The 22,621-nt window shown below is 38.2% G+C and overlaps 1 protein-coding gene across 2 annotated transcripts; it reads left to right on the top strand.

Annotated features, from left to right (window-relative positions):
* Positions 1–1,072: 1,072 nt before the first annotated feature.
* API5 (apoptosis inhibitor 5) lies at positions 1,073–22,168 on the top strand. 2 transcript variants are annotated; one of them, XM_081061897.1, is made up of 14 exons: positions 1,073–1,304; positions 6,019–6,180; positions 7,258–7,351; positions 7,811–7,876; positions 8,396–8,547; positions 10,194–10,400; positions 11,100–11,204; positions 12,345–12,434; positions 13,355–13,536; positions 14,538–14,631; positions 15,859–15,915; positions 16,637–16,713; positions 17,232–17,368; positions 20,037–22,168. In XM_081061897.1, exons 1-14 carry the CDS (start codon positions 1,236–1,238, stop codon positions 20,117–20,119), a joined length of 1,575 nt encoding a protein of 524 aa, XP_080918023.1. In that variant the 5' UTR covers positions 1,073–1,235; the 3' UTR covers positions 20,120–22,168. The 2 variants fall into 2 exon arrangements, with proteins under 2 accessions (XP_080918023.1, XP_080918024.1); XM_081061898.1 differs by having other exon boundaries at positions 1,079–1,304; positions 20,042–22,168.
* The last annotated feature ends 453 nt before the right edge of the window (positions 22,169–22,621 follow it).

Raw genomic sequence — 22,621 nt, 5'->3', positions numbered from 1 at the left:
CACTCGCACATAACTTTGTTTCGTATGTTTTCGTGTAAATGAAAAAAGGGAAACGTCATTTAAAATGGAGATGGGAGGTCAGAAGGGGAAGCACTACTTCTCCAACACAGCCCAATAGGAATAATCAACAGGACAAAAATGTACCTATCGTCCCTTACTACCCCAGCGAGAGGAAGGAAGATTTCCTTCCTTGCCCCGCAAGTTGGCTAATGAGAAACCATCACCACTCAAACTTCTTGCTTCCCTCCAGCGGACTTTCCTTTAAAACAACCCCTCCCAATTTCCTCCTTTTTCTCTATCATGATTCTCTCCTTTGCTTGTTAACTTGCCTATGGTTTTTGCTATAGCTTGCTTGTCCTCAATTACCATTCCTCTGCTGTCACCATGTAAACCCGATTTGCTCATGAAATAACTAGCTGTTTTATTTTTAAGGTTGGCATTTTTGTACATACATGTGATTATTTTATACCTGTTTTGCAACTTCCACTTTTCTTCATCTAAGCTTACATTTTACAGACTCTTATCAGTAATATGGTTTCATTTATTTATTATCGTCTTAAAATTAGACACAATCAGGCAGCAAGCAAAGATAAATGAACTTTTCCAGCAGGCTAAACTTCACCCCGAGACTTGTTTAGTTTGGTTGACATCGTTTTTCTTAAATGACGTTTGAATGTTTTTTTTGTTAAAAACAAAACAAAACAAAATACTGCCCCCTACTGTCAGTGATTTGTTACCTTCCTTGAGTCAGAAGGAAATAGTTTTTGACTTCTCATACAGCTTGAACTCCCACCCCTCATTCTATTTTATTCCCTTTAAGATCACTTTTCCGGTCAATGTGAGATCTTTTAAGGACAGAAACGTAGTCATCTTTGCATGTTCCTCCTCGCCTCCCAACCCCTAACCAAGAGCTCCTAGCGAAGCATATCATTCCAAAAAAAAAAAAAAGAGTTAATTCAATCTTTCTTGCAGCCTTTTGTACCTCCCAGCGTTAGAGGGCGATAAAACCCCGGGCGACGCATTGGCTGTCAGTAAAGGCCGCTCCCGACGCGCGCGTCTTTACGTAGACGTTGTGGGCGGAGCCGTCCTGTGCGCGGTGACTGGCGGCGGCACTGGCGGCAGCTCGGGGCGTTAATAGTAGCGCGGCTCGCGGCTTCGGGGAACTTCAGAGGCGGCGGTGGCGCCGGCTGGGACCACGACGACAGCAGGAGCGAGCCCTGGGCTTGTCGCTCACCATGCCGAGCGTGGAGGAGCTTTACCGCAATTACGGCATCCTTGCCGATGCCACGGAGCAAGTGGGCCAGGTAAGTCCCCGAGCGGCCTGCAGGGCCCGGCGCTCCGCGGCCTCGGGGAAGCGCGCCGAGCCAGGCGGGGGCTGCCCTTCGCCCGCCCGCGGGGTGCCTCGCCCCCGGGTTCTGTGGTCCGGGAAGGCCCCGGCCTGGGAGTGCAGACTCGGGCGTCGGCGGGGCGAGCGCGGTCCCTGGGTCCCGGGCGCCTCCGCTGCCCGCGGCAGCCTTTTCTCGCCGGGGCGTTTCCTCCCTCAGCCTCCCGTTAATCCCTTCCCTCGCCCTGCCGTCGAGATTTCGAAGGCGTTCTCCTCCTTTTCGGGGGAGCTCCGTCCCTCAGAAGAGTAGACTGAGCGTTCGCAAGAGACCCCCAGGGTGTCTTTCTTGAAGTAAAAAAAATAAAATAAAACAAAATAAATCTGTTCCGTTAGGAAGAGAGCTTAGGAGAGAGCAGTCGGGGAAAAACAGAGGAGGGGGCCGCCCGTGCAGACCTGAGTGCGGCTCGGAGTCCACTTCTCCTGGGCGTGTGCGGGGCGCGGGGGCTCCGGGGTGGAGACGCCGGGCTCTCCCGGGGCGCGGTGCTCCTGAGGGACACGGGTGGCCAAGGAGAAAGAGGGTCCTTCTGTGTGTGTGTGTGTGTGTGTTGTTTTAATGAGAGGGGTGTGGACAGCGTAGCAGGGCGGTGCGGTGGCGACGCGGGGAGGGAGCGCAGCTTTCGGTAGTTTGTCTGCAGGGTTGGCCCCGGACGCGGCTGGAGCGCGTTGTCCCGACGAGCCCTCGCGTCGGCGGGAGTCTTCAGGTCCCGGAGCGCGCGGGACTTGCGTGGACCGGTGTGCGTGCGTGTGCGTGTGCGTGGGGAAGAGCACGGGGCTCCCCGGGACGGCGTGTTCTTGCTCGTTGTGAGAACCCCGAGGCCGTGCGTTTTCGGTGCTGAGCACTTCTTCTGCGTGGGCCGTCCCGCGGGGTAGGACGGGGAAGGTCCTAGACGCGAAGGACGGCGGCAGCGCTGGGGCGCGGCCCCTTTGCTGGGCGTGTGTCATTCAGCCGGGGCCTTTCCGGCTCGTCCGGGAAAAAAAAAAACAAAACAATGTTGGTATTGGGACCTTATTGTAGCTTAATGCCGAATCGCGCGTACCCGGTTTCAAGTGTCAGGGGAGTGTCCCCTCCCTGCCTCTGTCCACAGCGAGAGCTTTCGTACAGGGAGTCTCCGTGTGAATGAAGAAGGGAACTTGATACACACACACACGTATGTATTAGATCACGAGCGTGGGTTTTCTAATTTTATTATTATTTTCAGTAATTTGTTTCTTATTTTCAACTGCAAACCGCAGTAGATAAGGTCTCAGTGAAGCATTATTTAATACCCCAAGCCTTCCAGCCCCGCCGTCACCTTCCTCGGTAACAGCTGGTTCCGCCTCCCTCGTCCGGCCTCCGGCTCCCGAACTCGGCCTCGCGCTCCGTCCTGTCCCCCCCTCTGCTGAGTGCTGTTCCTGTATCTCGCCAACCCCCGTTGCCATTGACCTCGGCCCAGGACTCCCAGCTGGCCAAAGTAGAGCAAGCCGTGGCTTACCATGATTTTACCGAAATTTTGTGAATTTACTTAAAGTTAAGATGCAGATGCTGAATTGGTTATCGTCAAAAAGGTATTAGGCTTAGCAACACCCGTTAAAGGGACCTAAAATTAGTTGGATATAACGCGTAAACTCTGATTTCTCCTGCGTCCTCTTATACAGGAGAACTCTGGCTTTTCAGGGTGGAAGAGCATACACTTCACTGACTTGTGTTCATGAAATAGCACTATTTTGGTACCTTTTTTTGTATGATTAAGGTACAGCCACAGCTCGACCAACTTGATAATCTCTCAAAAATGTTTGCTTTAGTATTAAATACAAACTAGATTTATTGAGTCTGAAGAAGAAAGGAATAATATTGCTTAGCTTATCCATTTTCTTTTTATGGCATATTTGAGAAATGTTTGTTGAGATGATATCCTTTCTTCTCTGAAATAATGATTTGTTTCTTAGAGGCTGCATCCTGGTCCCAAACATAGCTTTACGTGTCACGCTTCTGACCACTTAAGCAGATTGGTTGTGTTTTGACAATCAGCATCACTAATTTTTTCTTTTAGAATGCATCTGCTGAGTGTGGATCAAATTGTAGTTGACTTTTTACTTAAAACTATCTTGGGGATTTTTTAAAGTTTGCTTTTTAATTAAAAGCACATACAAGTACACAGTTTTAGAAATGCATTAAAAGTATCTATAATTAAAGCTTCTTAAGCGCACAAGTTTATCTACCTGACACTTGGAGTGGTGTTGGAAGAAAAAAGTAACCTGTGCTGTGTAGTTTTGGGAAAATTGTATTGCGATTGCAGTCCTACCTGTCACTAAATCACTGGGATCACCAAAAATATCACTTATATCTTGTGTCTTACTTTGAAAAGCAGAGTAATAACTACTTTCGGAAGATTCTGTAAAAAAAAAAATCTTGTCCCTGTGCTAAAGTCAGAAGTCAAATTATTCAAAGAGCTGCCAAGGAAGACTATCATTTTATTTTGCATTATTTAAAGAGTAATTAGTTGAAGTCTATTAATATTGTCTGTGAAATTATTTGATAAAATCTGATGCCTACCAATGCGAGAAACTTTGATTTTTAGTTTGAATATGTTCAAATGTCTTCACTTTCCACTTGCTGTATCTGGGTTGCTGCATTCCCAGTTTATTTTCCTGTGTGGAGCCTGTACTGCGGACTCAAATTTTACCTTTGACAGTCCTAGATCTGTCAAGCTCTTTTTTTCTCTTCTCCTTTGTTAATTAAGATCTCAGAACTTAAAGAAGCTTGGTGTTAGGTGCAGATCTTGACTTTAGAGCTCATCAGAACTATGTTCAGGTCCTGGATCTGCTCCTTAACGTAGCTTCGGACAAATTATTTTGCTTCTCTGAGACTTGGTTTTCTCATCTGAAAAACAGGGATAGTAGGAACACCTAACTCACAGGATTACTATGAGGTGTGTACACAAGGCATTACTCAGTTCATGGTAGGCTTTCAAGAAATGTTGCTAATGTTTCCTTTTTATTCTCTTCCAGATTTTTTTTTTTCTTGGCAGGGGGATGAATTGTTTCAAGTAGGGATTCTTCATTTAATTTTAGATAACGGAAGGAGCTTCTGCAAAGGGCTTTATAAGTAAATCTTTGCTTGGAGTTATAGGAAATTGGATTGTGATACCCTTCAAAACAAGGGTGTCAGAACTATTCAAGACTTTGATTTTATTAAGTCTGTCTAGGAGCTGTGAGGTAAACCACAGGAATGTAAAGTGGTAGAGAAGTCAGCCAGTGAGTTTTTGAGCCTTTGCACTGGAAAGTACATAATATACTTTAAAAGTAGTAACTTCTGAAGACTCATTTTTATGTCAGCATTTCAGGAGGAAGCAAACCTTACAGAATTTTTTTAAATGTAGGAGGTTGTGTTATGTTTAAGATAGCAAAAGGAGTTTTTATTAATCAGTTGATGGACTTTAGAACTAAATTTTAGAATTTGTTTTTTAGATAGGTTGGCAGTATATGAACTTCTAAAGTAATCTAGTAATTATGCAAATTATATTAAAATCTGTACCTTTAAAAGATCTAATTGTGTCCATAGCCTTTCATACATAGAACACTTTATTTCTGATTATTTAAAAAAAAATGAATGTCCTTAATTGTGATCGTCCTGTACCCAAATAACGTCACATCCTGCTTTACTTTTTTTCCCTTAACATAGTAATGTCCATGAAAAGAATTATTAAATTTTTGATCATTCTATAATCCGTTGGATGTTTATTAGTCATTTTATTCTTGATGGCCTGAAGTAAGCTCATGTATCTGAAGCACTTAGAGCATGGCCTTATACAGAGTAAACACTGTTATGTACACATTTGGTATCATTTCTATGCTGTTTAAGATTTTACAGTAATTCAAAGTTTTGTCCATAGGTCCAAACAGAAGATGTATCTGCACTCTCTGTGTATTTATTACTATTCTTAGCCAAATTAATTGTTGTCATTTAATGAAAGGACTGGTTTGAAGGCAGGTGTATAAGGGGGATTGGTAGCTTGTTGACTCTTCACATTGTGAGTGTCAGAGGAAGAGCACTTCGGAATTTTTTAAAGAAGGAAACATGACCTTTGGATGTATTATTCTGATAAAAAGTTAAATATGTCACCTTACAATCTGTCTTAATCCAAAATTGGCTGGCTATATAGAATGAATTATTGTTTTCATATTCTAAAGTATGAGGCAAAATAAAGAGTCCTAACCTTCCTGGTATTGCACAATTTGAGGAATGCATTCTCTTCACCTCTTTCAAGATGCTCATTGGAAACAAATATATTTAAGTAATGTAACACAATTCTTTGAGAATTCTACAACAGTCACCACTGTTTTTTAAATTGGGACATACAGTCACAAGGCGAGGGTCAGTAATCACTAGAATGAAGAAGTGTTGGTATATCAACAAACTTATTTGCTTTTTTCTCTTAAAATTATAGTCAGCCTTGTCTCTTCCCAAACCCCCAGATAACTTGCTGGGGACAGGGGAGCAGATGGTAGGAAGGTAGGTGTCCAATTTAAGCAGTAAAACTCCGAAACTAAGCCCTATTTCTTAGCCTGTATAAAGTTTTACTAATTTAGATTCAAACAAGTTTGTTTAGCTTCTCATCCTTCAAAACTGTTCCTCTTCTGCTTTTTTCTTTCAGCATAAAGACGCCTATCAAGTGATACTGGATGGTGTGAAAGGTGGTATGAAGGAAAAAAGATTAGCAGCTCAGTTTATTCCAAAATTCTTCAAGCATTTTCCAGAATTGGCTGATTCTGCTATCAATGCACAGTTAGACCTCTGTGAGGATGAAGATGTATCAGTAAGTTTATGATTGACACTTTTCAACAAGCTTTCACATGTTTCCCTTACCATTTCCAGACATTTTCTATGTGTAGCTAATATAACTAAAGTACCAATCATATCATTGCCCAGTAAAATACTGCAGTATGGTCTGGCACGATGCCATACCAAGGCTCAAATCCTCATTTGAGAAAATAGCTCTTTCACCACCTTTCAACTGTTAAAAATTCATAGGCTCACAAAATACGTTTTTTTATCTGTTACCCATTGGTTAAAAACAGGTTGTAGTTCACCATCTTTTTCATACATTGTTATATGCTGTGCATATGAAATTAGACTATTAGTTTGCAATCTGCGCTTGCCTTGGATATTAAAAATATTAGTAGTATACATCATAAAACAGTTTCAATAACCCTGAATATTTTGCATAGCAGAAAAGTAATTGGTTTGTGTAATAACTGTATGTGATTACTAGAAAAGGAAGAGATAGCTTTTCCTTCAAACAGAATTAGCTGTTAGCATTTCTGACTGCTGACACAGGTTCCTAAGAATTTTCAACTATTATTTCCTAGCTTTTCAAATGAAATTAGCAAATTATTATCAACATTTCATGGAGAATTTTATAGATATTACTCCTCTACATTTTTATGTTAAACTAAATAAGCCAAGGCCATGTATTTGGCGTCAAGTACACAATATATTCACAAATACGTATAAAGTAGTCAATACTGAAAATTCTAAAGTAAATAGTTACTAGATATGACATTGCCACTATAGGCTTTCTTAAGGTAGTAAAGTGAGTAAAACCCAATAGTTGTGTATAAGCATCGTATAAACCACTGCTTATAATCTCAAATCTGTCTACTCCAGTCAGATATAATTATATTTGATGTCCCTTTCCACCACATTTTATTTCTGTTACTTTGTGAATCTTGAATGTGAGATTGGAGCAATTTATTTCTAAAACTGCTAGAAATCTCATGTTTTATATTTTTGTGACTGTGGTTTTTCTGTGGTTTCAGTTTTCTTTAAAGGTTGGGTTTGTTGTTTTTATTGATGGTATTTGGTTAATTTTTTTGTCTGAAATCATATCTAGATTCGACGGCAAGCGATTAAAGAGCTTCCTCAATTTGCCACTGGAGAAAATCTTCCCCGAGTGGCAGATATTCTAACCCAACTTTTACAGACAGGTAAGAAATTTATTATTACCCTTTTACCTAAATGTAACTTCTCTCTGAAATAGTGACTCTGTATTTAGCTTTCTTATTTTTAATTAAAATTCTTTTTTTATTCAGTAGTTTGAAGCTTAATGACTTTTGATTACCTAATTCCTAGTTTTGTTTTATTTTTGATTCTATAAAGGCAAAATGACTGCATCGCTTTGGGAATTTTGATGCATCCTGATTTTCCCCAATTTCCTGTAGTTTCATAATTGTATTTTCCTAACATAAGAGCTTTCAAGGTATGCGAGGTCAAATTCTCTACCTTTTTAAGGAAAATGTATTTTCCTGGTACTTGAAAGAAATACTTAGTTATATGTCTCCTCCCAATGTAATCTGTGAGAAACTATGTTGAACTTAAGGTTTAAAAAGGAAGCAGATGATGTTTTTCATTTATTTTATATATTTTACCACTTTTTCTCTATCCAGATGACTCTGCGGAATTTAACTTAGTGAACAATGCCCTGTTAAGTATATTTAAGATGGATGCGAAAGGTAAGGCCACTTCTTCTGAATTGTGTTTGGTGTCTTAAAAAATTGGGGAGCTTGGCAATACTGTTTAAGGATAAAGTCTAGGATTCACCCAGAGATCTATTTTCATAAAAATTTTAAGAGTTCTTTTAAAAAAAGGAAAGCTGCTTAGTTAAATAGGTTTGTGACTCAAAACCCAGCAGAAATAATTGCAAAAACACATTGAACTTTTCCATTAGAAATCTGCTGGGGAAACTCCCTTTGCCACATAAAAGAAATTCTCCAAAAATACCTGAGTTTTATTTATCATTAATAATGATTTAAAAAAAGGAAAAATCATGTTCAACCTGATTCTGAATCCATGAACAAAGCATGTGATGACTCTTATGGTTGGAGCTGTAGAAATTTCAAACTAATTTAATTAGTATCTGATATTCAGGATTTTTATTAACTCACTTGAAAAGAAGTATAAATTGAGTTAAACTGAAAAACTTCATTACAATATAGAATTAACTTGCTGCACATGGCTATTTTGTTTTGCAGGAACTTTAGGTGGCTTATTCAGCCAAATCCTTCAAGGAGAGGACATTGTTAGAGAACGAGCAATCAAATTCCTTTCTACAAAACTTAAGACTTTGCCAGATGAAGTCTTAACAAAGGAAGTAGAGGAACTTATACTAACTGAATCCAAAAAGGTAAGCTTCATTCATCATTTAGAACTTCTCTAAAGCAAAAGAACATAGTTGAAATTAGCAGTATTCATCAGTGCTGTATGTAGCTTGTGCATAAAATGATATATCCTGTTAGAACCACTACAGAACTTTAAGCGTGTTTTGCACTTTGGTTACTTGTAATGATGAATCAGTATGTTAATTTAAAAGGATGTGATCACATTAAAGGATGTGATGAAATTCTGAGGATACGTGTTTTAGGACCCCATACAAATCACCTCTTTCAAGAAATTTTACCTAATTCCCACCCTTCTCTCCCTTCTCTTCATATTCTCTCATATTATTCTGGATAATTTCAAAATGGAAATGCAATCTCATTGCAATGACCTATTTTTTCATCCTACCTCTTCAAGAGTGAGAGACCATGCTTATTTGTCTGTGCTCCCAGATCTAGCATAGTTGCGGACACTGAGATTCTCAAGGTATATCACAATTAACTTGCACTTACAAAGTGCTAAAGCTTGGGAATAATTTACTTTTTTTATGTTTAGAAGAATTCAAAAATTTCTCTAATAGCACTGCTTACTGGTAAGATTTCTTCAGTGAGAGAGAAAGGAGCAGCTCCCCAGCTGGGAATGTCCACATATTTTCCTTATGCCCAGCTAATAATCTGGTGGAATATGTCATGATTGATTGCTCCTTTGGCCAGTGAACAGAAGGGCTTAGACCCACTGATACGGAGCACTTGCATTAAGACTTGCATGGTCTCCTATTTTGTATACAATGACCTTATTAATGTGGATGAGGCTGCTTTTTTAAATACAGGAAACCGAATTTGACTTTTAACAGCTACAGAATTTCTCAGTCTTTTTTTTTTTTTTTTTTTTTTTTTTTTTGCTGTCATCCCCCCAAAAACCTTTTTAGACATTTTTTTGTTTTGTTTTATTTTTGTGGGGGAGGGGAACAGGCCTTTTATTGGGGAACAGTGTGTACTTCCAGGACTTTTCCAAGTCAAGTTGTTGTCCTTTCAATGTTATTTGTGGAGGGCGCAGCTCAGCTCCTGGTCCAGTTGCCGTTGTTAGTTGCAGGGGGCACAGCCCACCATCCCTTGCGGAAATCGAGGAGTCAAACCCACAACCTTGTGGTTGAGAGCCTGCACTCCAACCAACTGAGCCATCTGGCCACCCGGGAGCTCAGCGGCAGCTCATTGACTTGATTCTATTTGCGGAGGGCGCAGCTCACTGGCCCATGTGGGAATCGAACTGGCTGCCCCATTACCCAGAGCTTGCGCTCTAACCAACTGAGCCACCCATCTGCCCCTTTCAACAGTTTTTTCCTTAGCTACTCTCCCATGAAATTTTAATGCCACAGGTATACTGTATGTCTGTTTAAGTACTGTATGTATATCTGAGCTTTATACATAAAAAAAGTAGAATTTTCCAAGAATCAAATTTTGCCCCATTGGAGACAATATAGCACTCCATATTGAAAATGACCGTTTATTCTGAAGCTAAATTGACTTAAGCTAGAAGTTATCCTTCATCAGTATTTCAGAAATATTAATTGCAAACTGACTTCAGTAACTGAAATAAATTTGCTCTACTCTCAGTATTGATCTTTCATTCGCATTCAAGTGATAAAGATACTTTTTCTTACTTGTCTCTTTCCAGGTCCTAGAAGATGTGACTGGTGAAGAATTTGTCCTGTTCATGAAGATACTATCTGGGTTAAAAAGCTTACAGACAGTGAGTGGAAGACAGCAACTTGTAGAGTTGGTGGCTGAACAGGCTGACCTGGAACAAACCTTCAACCCGTCAGATCCTGACTGTGTGGACCGGCTCTTACAGTGCACTCGGCAGGCGGTACCCCTCTTCTCTGTGAGCTCTATGTTTTATGTCGCTGGTATTTGGAGTACTTTGTTAGCTTGTATTTCCGTAGATATTCACTTGAGCATTCTCCTCAAACCTTTGCATAAAAGTAGCAACACAGTGAAGTCAATGTTTACTTTATGGAGCCTGAGTGTGGTTGGTGAAAGGCCAGAGCAGCAAGACATTTCTTTAAAGTCTTCGTTAGACTTTTTTAAAGTCTTGAGAATTTTGCATCGTACTTTACAGTTTGGCTGAGTTTCTAAAACACTTGTTTTAGTAATTTAACTTTTTTTCCTTAAATTTTCTAACAGATTATTCTAGGTAAATATGCTCTTTATCTGGCTTTGTGCTATCTTCTCTGGCCAGGAGTGTTCTGAGATGTACATACTGTAGTTTGAAAACCAGTTTAAAGGACCTACCTATCCTTTTTGAGAAATGTACAGTCTGAAATTCAACACTGAAATTTCCCCCAAAATTTGACCCGAGAACGGAACACTTCCAAGATGTGTAGATGTCCCAAAGCTCCAGGTTACCTTGCAACAAAGGTACATTGTCTAGTGAGGTTATTTCTGGGGTGCTCTGGGGTATGCACCATAGTGTATTTGTAGATGCTGTGGTGCTGTTAGCATTTGTTAAATGACATTCTATTATATTTAAGAGAATATGTCTCCCTTTTTTGACAACTCAATGTTCTTTGGATTTTTATAGAAAAATGTGCATTCTACAAGGTTTGTGACTTATTTCTGTGAGCATGTTCTCCCTAACCTCAGCTCCTTGACTACCCCAGTGGAAGGTCTTGATATACAGTTGGAGGTAAGAGAAAATTTCAACTTTCAGTACTGAAAAGGTATTCTCATATTTTAAGAAACCGCTAACTTAGATCTGATTTCTAAGAGAGTAAAGGCCTGATGATGGCTAGCTAGTAATCTCTCCCAGGATTAATTACATAGGAATGCTTTATGGATTCAATTAAAGGTTACTGCAATAGCAAAGCACTGCTTGTAGTTTTAATTATAGTCAGTCTCCACCTTTGTAGCCTTAATACTTTTAAATAAGTATTTAATTCATGACAGTTCCCATATCTGTCCACAATGGATGGAGCTAGATTTAAGCTGGATTAACACAAAACATCCTTTATCCATTCTCCAAGAGAATTATATCTCAGCTGTAACGTACATGTACATGTTTTACATTTACTTATCTTCCCACATTTAACCAGATTCATCTCTGTCTCCAGAATCTAGTGCAGAGCCTGATTCTGAAAGGCACTTGATTGTTGAATTGAACTGAAATATGGAAATGTGTGTGCCACTTCCCTCATAGGTCTTTGGGACAGGGAAGGTCTCACTGTGCACTAACACGAGTTTGCTTCACGTGTTCTGGGTGTGGCTCATCAGACTGGGATTGAATAGAACGGAGATGAACCTCAAAAATAACGGCAATGACCAATACTTTGAATTAGTATCCAGAGACTTAATTTAATAGCAAACGAGGCCCACTGTAAATGTTAGTAAACACTTATCTGCTGTAAAGAGTTCTTCCTCAGTGTCTCTTCAAAGTACAAACTGCCAAGTTAACGTATTTATCAGTTTTGCACTGTTATTTTGCACTATCATTATTAACCTGTAACAGAAAGTATCACGTAGATTCTTTTCCTTACTTCTACTCACAGCTATGTTAAGAGTCATGAGATTTGATTTCTAAGAGAGTATGCCTTGCCACTGACACATTTTGTGACTTTCCCAAGTCACATCAAATTTTTGACCTTCAGTCTCCTCAACAATAAAGTATAGGGCTGCATCTCTAAATATTATTCCAGTTCACACATTCTGCTTCCATAAAAGCATAATTGAAAAAATAAGCAGTCTTAAATAGTTATCTAGAATCATTTTTATTTTACAGCCCTTGCTCATTCAAAAAATAATACTAATCACAGTGAATTGTGTGTTTTAGGTATTGAAACTACTGGCGGAGATGAGTTCATTTTGTGGTGACATGGAAAAGCTAGAAACAAATTTAAGGAAACTGTTCGATAAGTTATTGGTAAGAACTTTTTTCTTTCTTTATGGTATAGTCAGTATTTAGCTCCGTAGTCTATAGTATAATAATTCTAGCAAGTGTTAGCTTGCTCAGACCACATGTTGTCTACTTCTTTAAAAAATCTGTTTTAATCTTTGGCATTCCTTCTGTTGTTGATGCTTTGCGTATGGTACAGGATTTATATAGAAGGTTTGCTATTCCTTTATCAAAATATTTTTTGCTGCAGTTCACCATTCAGGTTGCTGCCCAAAGCCAACCAGCTTTAGCAACCAGGAAATAAAGTCATTTAAGTCATAACTGTGGGGAAAATAGGGCATCTGATAAAGTCATTATTAGCATCAGCAAATGATTTTCTTGTTGGATGTGAGCAGTTATATAACTAACATAGTGATAAGCATTAGACCCATCGCAGAATTGAGACACCTAGCATCTGGTGCTCTTCCAGACCTGGAATACCTATTAGGGTGTTACAACACTGATATTGAATGCCTCTGGCAGTACTTTGAAAGAAAAGAGAGCCGATATTTAAATAACATGGTCTAATATTCAGAGATTTTTAGTGTTAGCATAACGTAGTGGTTAAGAGCATCAACTTCTGATGTCAAACCTAGATGAAATCCTGACTCTTCAGCTTACTGATTTTTTTCCCCAGAGAAAAGATACCTAAGCTCTCAGAACTCTGTCTACATTAAGTGCTAATAAATGTTAGCTACTTTTATTGCCATTGTTAGAAGTAGCAGCTATAACATAGGTTAATATGGAGAATTGACAGACTAGATTGTTGATCCAGTAGGTCTAAAAGATATCTTACCTAAATTTCTGATCTTAGTAGTTTTTAATGCTTCATGTTCTACAATTAGTTGAGTATATGTTTATAATTATTTAGAGCAGATTGCAAGCTTCTCTATATTTTCATTTCTTAGGAGTACATGCCTCTCCCTCCAGAAGAAGCAGAAAATGGGGAGAATGCTGGTAATGAAGAACCCAAGCTACAGTTCAGTTATGTGGAATGTTTGTTGTACAGCTTCCACCAGTTGGGCCGAAAACTTCCAGATTTCTTAACAGCCAAACTGAATGCAGAAAAGCTCAAAGATTTTAAAATCAGGTGATGTATGATTGAAGTAGTCCAATCCTTGGCAAAAGTACTTTGATGGCTATCTGATGCTCCCTGGGTTTTATTTTCATTTTTACGAGGGTTTTATTTTCATTTTTACGAGAGCCCTCTTTCCACCCTACCTTACCCCAGTGGAACAAAACAGAAGAGCCACAAAACAGGAATGCATGTAAAATATACAACACCTGTGGCATAACAAATCCATAGAGGAGAATGAACTTATTCAAAAATGGACTCTGGCTCTCCCCTCTTGCTTTATGATTTAGGCAGATTCCCTAACCTCTCTTAACACCCCAAATTTTCCTCAGCTGTTAAATGATAATAGCACCTGCCTCATAGAGTTGTGAAAATTACACGAGACAAAGAATGGAGCTTTGAGCACAGTGCCTAGCACATAATGGGTACGCAGCCAACTGTAGCTACTATTGTTATTAGTATCTTAGAGTGTAACTGAGGGGCAGCACTGGAAAAATCCTAAGTCATTTTCACAAAGACACTTAGTACTGAATCATTTCATTAATAGAGTCACATCTTAAAGTTTGAAATGCTTGGCCACTGTCAGCTGTCACTGTCCTCGTCTACTCTCTGGTAGGCAGAGGTGTAATGATTGGTGAAATATTTGATCAGAAGCAGGCAAGTTAAGAAATTACTCTAAAAATGAAAACAAATAAAATAAATGATGCCTGTTGTTAAGCAGAGTGCCTAGCAGTCTACAGGATGGAGTTACGGTACCACCTCTTTGTTCACATAGTACCTAGGAACAAAATTAAGAAAAAGATTACGTGGAACACTTTGAGATTTATATGAGTTTATAGTAGTAAATTCTCAACTCTGCAATTTTGTTTATTTTTAACTAGACCTTGAGGTGCAAACAGGTCAGACACTGTCCCTTGTTAGCAGATAAACACAGAGATTGACTTGTCTAAGTCAAAGTTGAAGTAGGACAAAGTTGAAGTGATGATTTGCTGATTAACAAATACTTCTTCATTTAGGTTGCAGTACTTCGCCCGGGGCCTGCAGGTTTACATCAGACAACTCCGTTTGGCTCTCCAGGGTAAAACAGGCGAGGCCTTAAAAACAGAAGAGGTAAGAACACTGGGTCACATCTGACAAGCAAATTTTTATAATAGCCCCCAGTTATTCAAATTCATGCATTGAAATGTAACATTCGACTTTATTTGAACTGGTAAAACAAGTCTATATTAAAGATATAATACGATCATAGAAAATTGTCTACATATTTAGTTATTTGCTAAGTTATATTTTTATCATTGTTGAAATATCTTGAATGTTTCCAATGTTTGTAAACAGTGTTACCAAACTTAGATACACACTGGTCTTGTACTGGGGCCTCATTAGCAGCACATGTTTAAATATTTGATTGATGGTTGTCAAATTTTTAATTTCACCATTTTGAAACCTAAATACTTTACATTAGAAAAAAGATTAAATTGCCCATTATGTACCAAACTATATGCATATTTGTGTTGGGATTTTGGTTCCCTGATCTCACCTACAGGTAACCCCCGTATAACATGCTTGTTAGGTTCCTAAAAAAATGCCGTATTATGTAAATCCATGTTATACGAAACAAAGAGCTAGTACAAAAAAGGGGGTTAGGTTCCAAAAAATTAAAAAAACATACTATTATATTTTTATAATTAAGAGAACTATCCTTATTAAAGCAATTTTCACCAAAAGTATAACATTAATATGTATTAAATAATGTTTTTTTCATCATCACTGCTAGTAAGCACCATTAACCGAGGGCATTTTCTTTTTGACAAGATATCTTCATCCTCTGAATTTAATACTCCACGAACAAAATAGATTTAAAATTCTAATAAATTTTAAAATTCTGCAGTCAAATCTGATATGACATCCACGGTCAAATGAAAAATTTCAAATGAGATGTCTTTTGCTCTTAAAAGCTCTAACGTGTCTTTTGGAGCAAAAATTAATATAAGACCCACTATTATAATTATTATAATAATAATTATTATAATTATTATTCTATTCTATTCTACCCAGTCTTATATTAATTTTTGCTCCAAAAGACACGTTAGAGCTGATTGTCCGGCTAGGTCTTATTTTCGGGGAAACGGCAACACTTTCATGTTCTAACCTATCAAGGGAACACAAAGATTTATTTGCTTTTTCTGCCATCTCTACACTATGTAGTTTAGAGTCAGAGAACAGGAATAAGCAGAAATGATTCTGAAAGAGAAGTATAATTACTCTAATTCTATATGGTAATGGAATATGCATCATAAGTTACTGGCATTTTAATTTAATTTTGTTTACCTTTTGCAGAACAAGATTAAAGTTGTTGCATTGAAAATAACAAATAATATCAATGTTTTAATCAAGGTAAGTCTTCCTTTCTTACCCAGTCTACCCAGCTAGCTGGAAAGGTAGTGTAAGAGGTTATTCCATGCACTTTGAGGTCTGTAATGTTACTATTTAAGGGGAGATGCCATTGCATTCCCAATGTTTGGCCTTTTAAAACTTAATGCTTTTTACTATATCAAGTGACATGTCTATAGTTATTACAAAATCATATGTTGTTTTATTTTTTTTTAAACTTATTGCAGAAGATACTGCAAGCAAAGGGAGGCATACAGATTTCCTCTGGCCCAAAGCATTAGAGCAGATACATTTGGATTCAAAAATTTCACTGACTTAAGTTCTGGTGGTTGTAGTGCTACTGAGTCCTTTCAAATTGCCAATAAAATCCTGCTTTGCTTATACTAAGAATGGACGAGGGCCGGCCCGGTGGCGCAGGCGGTTAGAGCTCCATGCTTCTAACTCCGAAGGCTGCCGGTTCGATTCCCACATGGGCCAGTGGGCTCTCAACAACCAAAAAAAAAAATAAATAAATAAAGCAGTATACCTTAAAAAAAAAAAAAAAAAAAAAAAGAATGGACGAAGTCCTGTGTAACACATTGAGAGCTTTCTGTACTCTAGGAAAGCTTCCTTTCCCAAAATGAATCTTTAAGATGTCTCCCTGTTTTTCACCCTCAACACCACTCCCCACACCACCAAATACATTTCAAAATACAGAAATCTTATCTAATTTTTGTCTCTTCAGGATCTCTTCCACATTCCTCCTTCTTATAAGAGCACAGTAACATTATCCTGGAAACCTGTACAGAAGGTTGAAATTGGGTAAGAAATATATTTAAAAGAGATTTACGTGTTCTAATGTTTATGATTTATAAATATGAAAATCTGAATTCAGATGTTATATTTACTGTACAAAAGATACATTGTTAGTTAAATGATTCTTAATAAGATGTTAAAATATGACTATTAGAAGCACGACTTAAAATATAAAATCTAATTCTAGTAATTTATAAAATGATAAACTGGTGGAATACAACCTTGGAATTTTCAGACTTGTTTGTACTCCTGTGACATAACTAGGCTCTCGACAAGTTTTACAGGAGTCACTTGCATGTAGTCTTGGAAGCTACATACTCTAGATTATTTTAAAGCCCTGCAAATGCCCTCTGACAATGTCTGCATAACAGGCAGTTAATCTGATGACATCAAAATGTTATTTACTTTTTTCAAGTGTGACTATCACCTTTAGAATGTCTTTCATAACTGATATGCTAAATTACCAGTGTATTGACAGCCTCTGGTATAATAGAATTTTATTGCTGGTCTTCCTACTGTTATAGGCAAAAGAGGGCCAATGAAGATGCAACTTCCGGTTCACCACCGAAGAAATCTCCAGCAGGACCAAAAAGGGATGCCAGGCAGATTTATAATCCTCCTAGTGGGAAGTATAGCAGCAATTTGGGCAACTTTAATTATGGTGAGCGTTTCCGTTTAGGAACAAGCAATATAAGAGATTAAGCAGAAATTGTGTTGTACTTGATTTGCATTATCAATTATATATAGTATCAGAGCTCCTTCATGTGATTTTTCTGACTTGATGTGGGAACTAGAGCTGTTGGGGAAAACAACTCATTCCATTCCTCTCTGACACACTCTCGTGGGCTTGCTGAATTGAGCATGCAACTCTAAGAACTTAAAAAAGAAAAATATGTTCTTGTATTCAGAGGAGCCAACAGAACAAAAAAGAAAGGAAGTTGGCATGAACCATTCTTGGTTTTCCCTTTTCTAGCTTCAAGGCAAAATACTGCATTCTCCCTCGGGGATGGAGCTGGGGGAGAGATGTGGCTTCTGGCAGATTCATGATCCTTCATGGACTTTGTCACCCTACTGCGTGTCCTCTGTCTTCTGTACTGCATCCAAAGTGAGCTCATAGAAATGGAGTCAGATGTGGAAGCATTATCTGGCAAGGAAGATGTGTCCCATGGCGGTCTCTCCCGCCGCCCAGAGCGTAGTCCATACAGCATATTAATACACTTAGTAGATGTAGATGAACATTTAAGGGTAACCCAGTTCTTCATATTAAAATTGACTCAACAACAGTTGAAAGAGTGGCTTTTAGTAGTCTGTTCGCTTATAGCTAATAATATCTATAAAGATGTTAATTTGTTGAGAGTGTTGATACTAAATTTATTGAGAAGTGAGAGTTGTATAATGAGTATGGTAGGGGGGAAATGTGCAGACGTGCAGTAGATGAGGCCAAGCCATAAGTAGTAAAAAATTGCAGGAGTTGTAGCCGACATAAAGGTTGGGACACGACCTGAAGGCCTCCAGGGTCACAGCCTCTATCACTGGGAGCATCTTGCCCTCAGACCACCTCTGCTTTTCTGAATGCGTTCACTGGGGTAATAAACGTGATGGTTTCATTTAACTGGTTTGCACACCGATCAACTTCGAAAAATGTGTCATGACGTGAGAGGTGACTATGAATGAGGTCCCATTCTATTACACAGATAAATATTGGCTAAGCCAGGGAAAGATCTAGTCAGTTTTCTAACTCGAGTTTCTGGAAAGGGAAAAAGCATCAAAATATCATCCAGATAAGGTAACAATGTTTCTAGCCACAGTGGCAAAAAAATGGATTGCAGTAGTGACTTAATAGGAATTTTCCAAGTGTCCATCATTATCGATTGAAGATAGCAACACCAGGTTCTTTTTATGGCTCCTAACAAGATTGCTGCAATAAGGAAGTTGAAAAGTTCAGTGAAGAGACTTACTCTTTGGAATTAAAAGTTTAAGACTCTTAATTCATTTACGTATGATGAAAAGTCCAGTCTTACTGATAAATTTCAATCAGTTTTCTTCACTGGAAAGACTCCTTTAAGGAATATTTCTCTGGAGCTATAAGAGAATCACAGACTGATTCTACAGTATGACTCAAGTGACTTGATTTTTCAGGAACAGATAAGTTTAATTTACATCAGTAACCCAAATACCATGTGTATTCATATCACCTTTTCAACACCACTTCTGAGTAGCTCATGTAGCTGATAAAGCAGTTAGAAAAAAACTGTCATTTTTGTGAGTCCAGGTGCTTGATATATTATGGTCAAAACAAATTGACTATCCATTGCAATTGAAAGGAAAATTTCAGTCTAGCCCAATATTTCAAAATTGATCATTGACAGCTTACAATATTTGCATTTATGTCACCAACTTTTAAAGGCCAAAAGTTTTTGTTAATTCCAGAATAAGTATAAAAATTTTGATAGTTTCATTATCTTTGGTAGTGATAGGCACAAAACAAAGAGCTAAGCAATGTAGTTATAACACTGTCACCTTGAAACATCTTTGTTAATGGGACACATTAACTGAGTACCTACTATGAGTGTATTTGGCACCTTGCCTGTGCTTTGGTACATATGAGGTCTGACCATTAAGTTCACGAACTTGTCGGAACGATGTTGCTAACCTTTTTGATATCAGAGGGATTATTCATTATGAATTTGTACCAACTGGACAGTTAACCAAGTTTACTATTTGGAAGAGCTGAAAAGGCTGCATGAAAAAGTTAGACAACCTGAACTTTTCGCCAACAATTCATGGCTCTTACATCACGACAATGCACCAGCTCACACGGCACTGTCTGTGAGGGAATTTTTAGCCAGTAAACAAAAGCTGTATTGGAACACCCTCCCTACTCACCTGATCTGGCCCCCAATGACTTCTTTCTTTACCTGAAGATAAAGGAAATACTGAAAGGAATGCATTTTGATGACATTCAGGAGATGAAGGGTAATACAACAACAGTTCTGATGGCCATTCCAGAAAAAGAGTTCCAAAATCGCCTGGAAGGGTGGGTGTCGGTGCATAGCTTCCCAAGGGGAGTACTTCGAAGGTGACCGTAGTGATATTCAGCAGTGAGGTATGCAGCACTTTTTCTAGGGTGAGTTCATGAACTTAATTGTCAGACCTCGTATATTATCCTGGTTTTACATACAAATTGAATTTGTAGATGGTGCAGCAGAATAAAAGCGCTGCTTTTACAGAATCCAGGCTACATTCAGAGCTACATGCTACATTTCTTCTGTGTTTGCTGTTTCGTGAAGTCTTGAGCAAGACCTAAACCCTTGTTCGCTTTTTCGTAGAGCAGAGAGGAGCCTTCAGGGGAAGTAGAGGTGGCCGAGGTTGGGGAGCACGAGGAAATCGTAGTCGGGGACGACTCTACTGAACAAGACATCGCATTCGTCAGCATTGTCACGAGCTTAATATACTTAAATTCTACTACTCATTGGATTGCCGGGGATGTCCCTTTAAAAGGACTGCTGCCTTCAGCTAAAAACTTAATGTTCTTTATACCTTTGTATGTATGATCTACTTTTGTATCAGACCATGGTCGTGTCCAAGGTAAAACCACAGCGATATTTTTGGATGCTCTGTGCACAGTCTTGACTTGTTTTTGCAATATCATCATTATTAAGACTTCATTTTGTGAATCTTTTAAACATCTTAATTTGTTACTGAGAGCTGTTCAAGTCTAAAATGTAATGAAATTCAGTCCATTTCTGATAACTGGCAAAGATCATCAGTTTTGAAAGGTTATTTTCCTCTCCCGTCTTATTTTTTTATTTTTAATTTTTGCCCAATATATGGAGAAGAGTAACAGTCGATCTTAACATTTTATTTTCATTGTTTTTTAATAAAGCTGCTAGGCAATGGTTCATTCCTACCTAGTGTCATAAGAGCAAAATACTTACCAACTTTTTTTTTTTTTTTTTTTACCAACTTTCTTAAAATGTAGAAATGACATTACATTTTTAGGAGAAAGTAAGTTGCTTTCCACTGCTTACTCAATTAACTCTTCTCCATATGTTGTGATAAAACTTTTGAATATGGGCTCTTACTATTTGAATAGAAATGTGTATGTATAACATACATACATGCATAAGCATATGTGTGCGCACATGTGTATATGCGTGCTGTGAAACTTGACTCCGCAACATAAATCATTTTTTTAAATTCCAGGAATGGGTAATCTTTGACATGGTGATCACCCTTTTGAGGCTGAATCCATTATTAACTTGTTATCTGTGTTTTCCTCCCAGTAGAGAGGGATTTTGAGTCAGATGTACTTACATGATTATTGTTATTTAAAACTGAAAATAAACAAAGGCTGCGTTTTCAAAGATAAGTGTGGAGGTTCTGGTTGGATAAATACAGCCAAAATATTGAATCTGATGTACATATAGGTTTCTACAGGATGACATAGAATAATTTAGAATTGGGGGATTTAATAACCAGGGCAACCCAGGAAAAGTGACTTGATAACATGGTGTACCAATAATAAGGGATGCCCCTCAGTTTGCTTTTGCCACTTTGAAGATTTTAACTTCTCAGGTTATTAATCAAAATTATTGTATAAGTTAGCTAATAGAATCTTTAGGTGAAAACAACAGATGGGGGGTTTGTGGAGTGTTGAATGTCATGGGCATTTTTAGTAGCATAGGACCTTTGCTCTGCATTTGAATGTTTCATATATTTTTGTTCCGCAGTTAATCTTCCCTCCCCAAGTTTGCTGTTCAAATCCAATTCCCTGAATGACATTTTCTAGTAGTTTGACAAATATTTTGAGGAATAGTTTGTGATTCCAATGCAGGTGTCTTCATTACTGTTACCTCTACATTGGGGAAAAAGTAAAACCCCTTTGTTAGAATTACTGCACATGTTTAAGTACTAGAATGATACCAGTGAGCAAAAAAGTTGGATCAGCTTGACTATGGAGTGGTGGCAATAATCTAAACATTCCAAAAGACTGAGCTGAACCTAAACTCCCTTGGAATCAGAACAGACATAGCAACATGGAATTGCCATTTGAAAACTGTGACCAGGTAGTCTGGGCCTCAGAGGCAGATCAGCCAGTGGCCCAAAGCCATTTCAAGTACAGAAACTATATTGGGACTACAGTTATATAAATTTGAACATTAAGTGTAACTTTTCCTCTTTTTCTTTTTTTAAGAATATTTGTAAACTCAAAGCTGAGCAGAAGTGACTTGACTTTCTTGACGTTGATACTGAGTTGACTGTGTTTCTTCCTTTACCACCTCATTGTACCCTTCCCTTTCCTAAGGCAATAGTGCACAACTTAGGTTATTTCTGCTTCAAAAATTTGAATGAAAAACGTCATGCCATGATTTTTTTTTTTGCAAGACACCTGTTTATCACCTTGTTCAAAAGTAAATGTTCCCTTATGCTTTTGAAATAAATTTCCTTTTGTAATTTTGTTTTGTGTTTTGATGTGTTATGATTATGATAACCTCAGATTCTTGGATATTCATTAAACATTTATTGGCCACTTCTCATGTGCCAAGCAGTGTGTTAGACCATAAAAATACAAAGATGGACAAGCTACTGCTGTGCCTTCAGAGAGTTCAGTCTTGCAAAAAAATATCTTTCATTTTCATCCTTTGGATTTATTTTTAGAAGCTAATACACGCCTCTGAAAAAAGAATCTGGTTTTTTTTATCAAAGCAAAACATGAGATACTTGCCAAATCATTATGAAATAAATAATTTCCATCCTCAAGTTAATATGCAAAGCAAGTTGGAACTTCTTAATTTGACTATCAGCCTATATTAAAGTCTACGTGATGTAGCACCAAAGATGGTTACGAGTATTCTACAGCCAAAGTTTAAACGGAGCAGAACAAGATAACTAAGTTCCCTTGGTGATCATA

This window comes from Rhinolophus hipposideros (genome assembly GCF_964194185.1).
Source record: "Rhinolophus hipposideros genome assembly, chromosome: 10".
Taxonomy (NCBI): Eukaryota; Metazoa; Chordata; class Mammalia; order Chiroptera; family Rhinolophidae; genus Rhinolophus; species Rhinolophus hipposideros.
The sequence above is the reverse complement of the archived record's forward strand: the minus strand, read 5'-3'. Positions and strand labels throughout refer to the sequence as shown.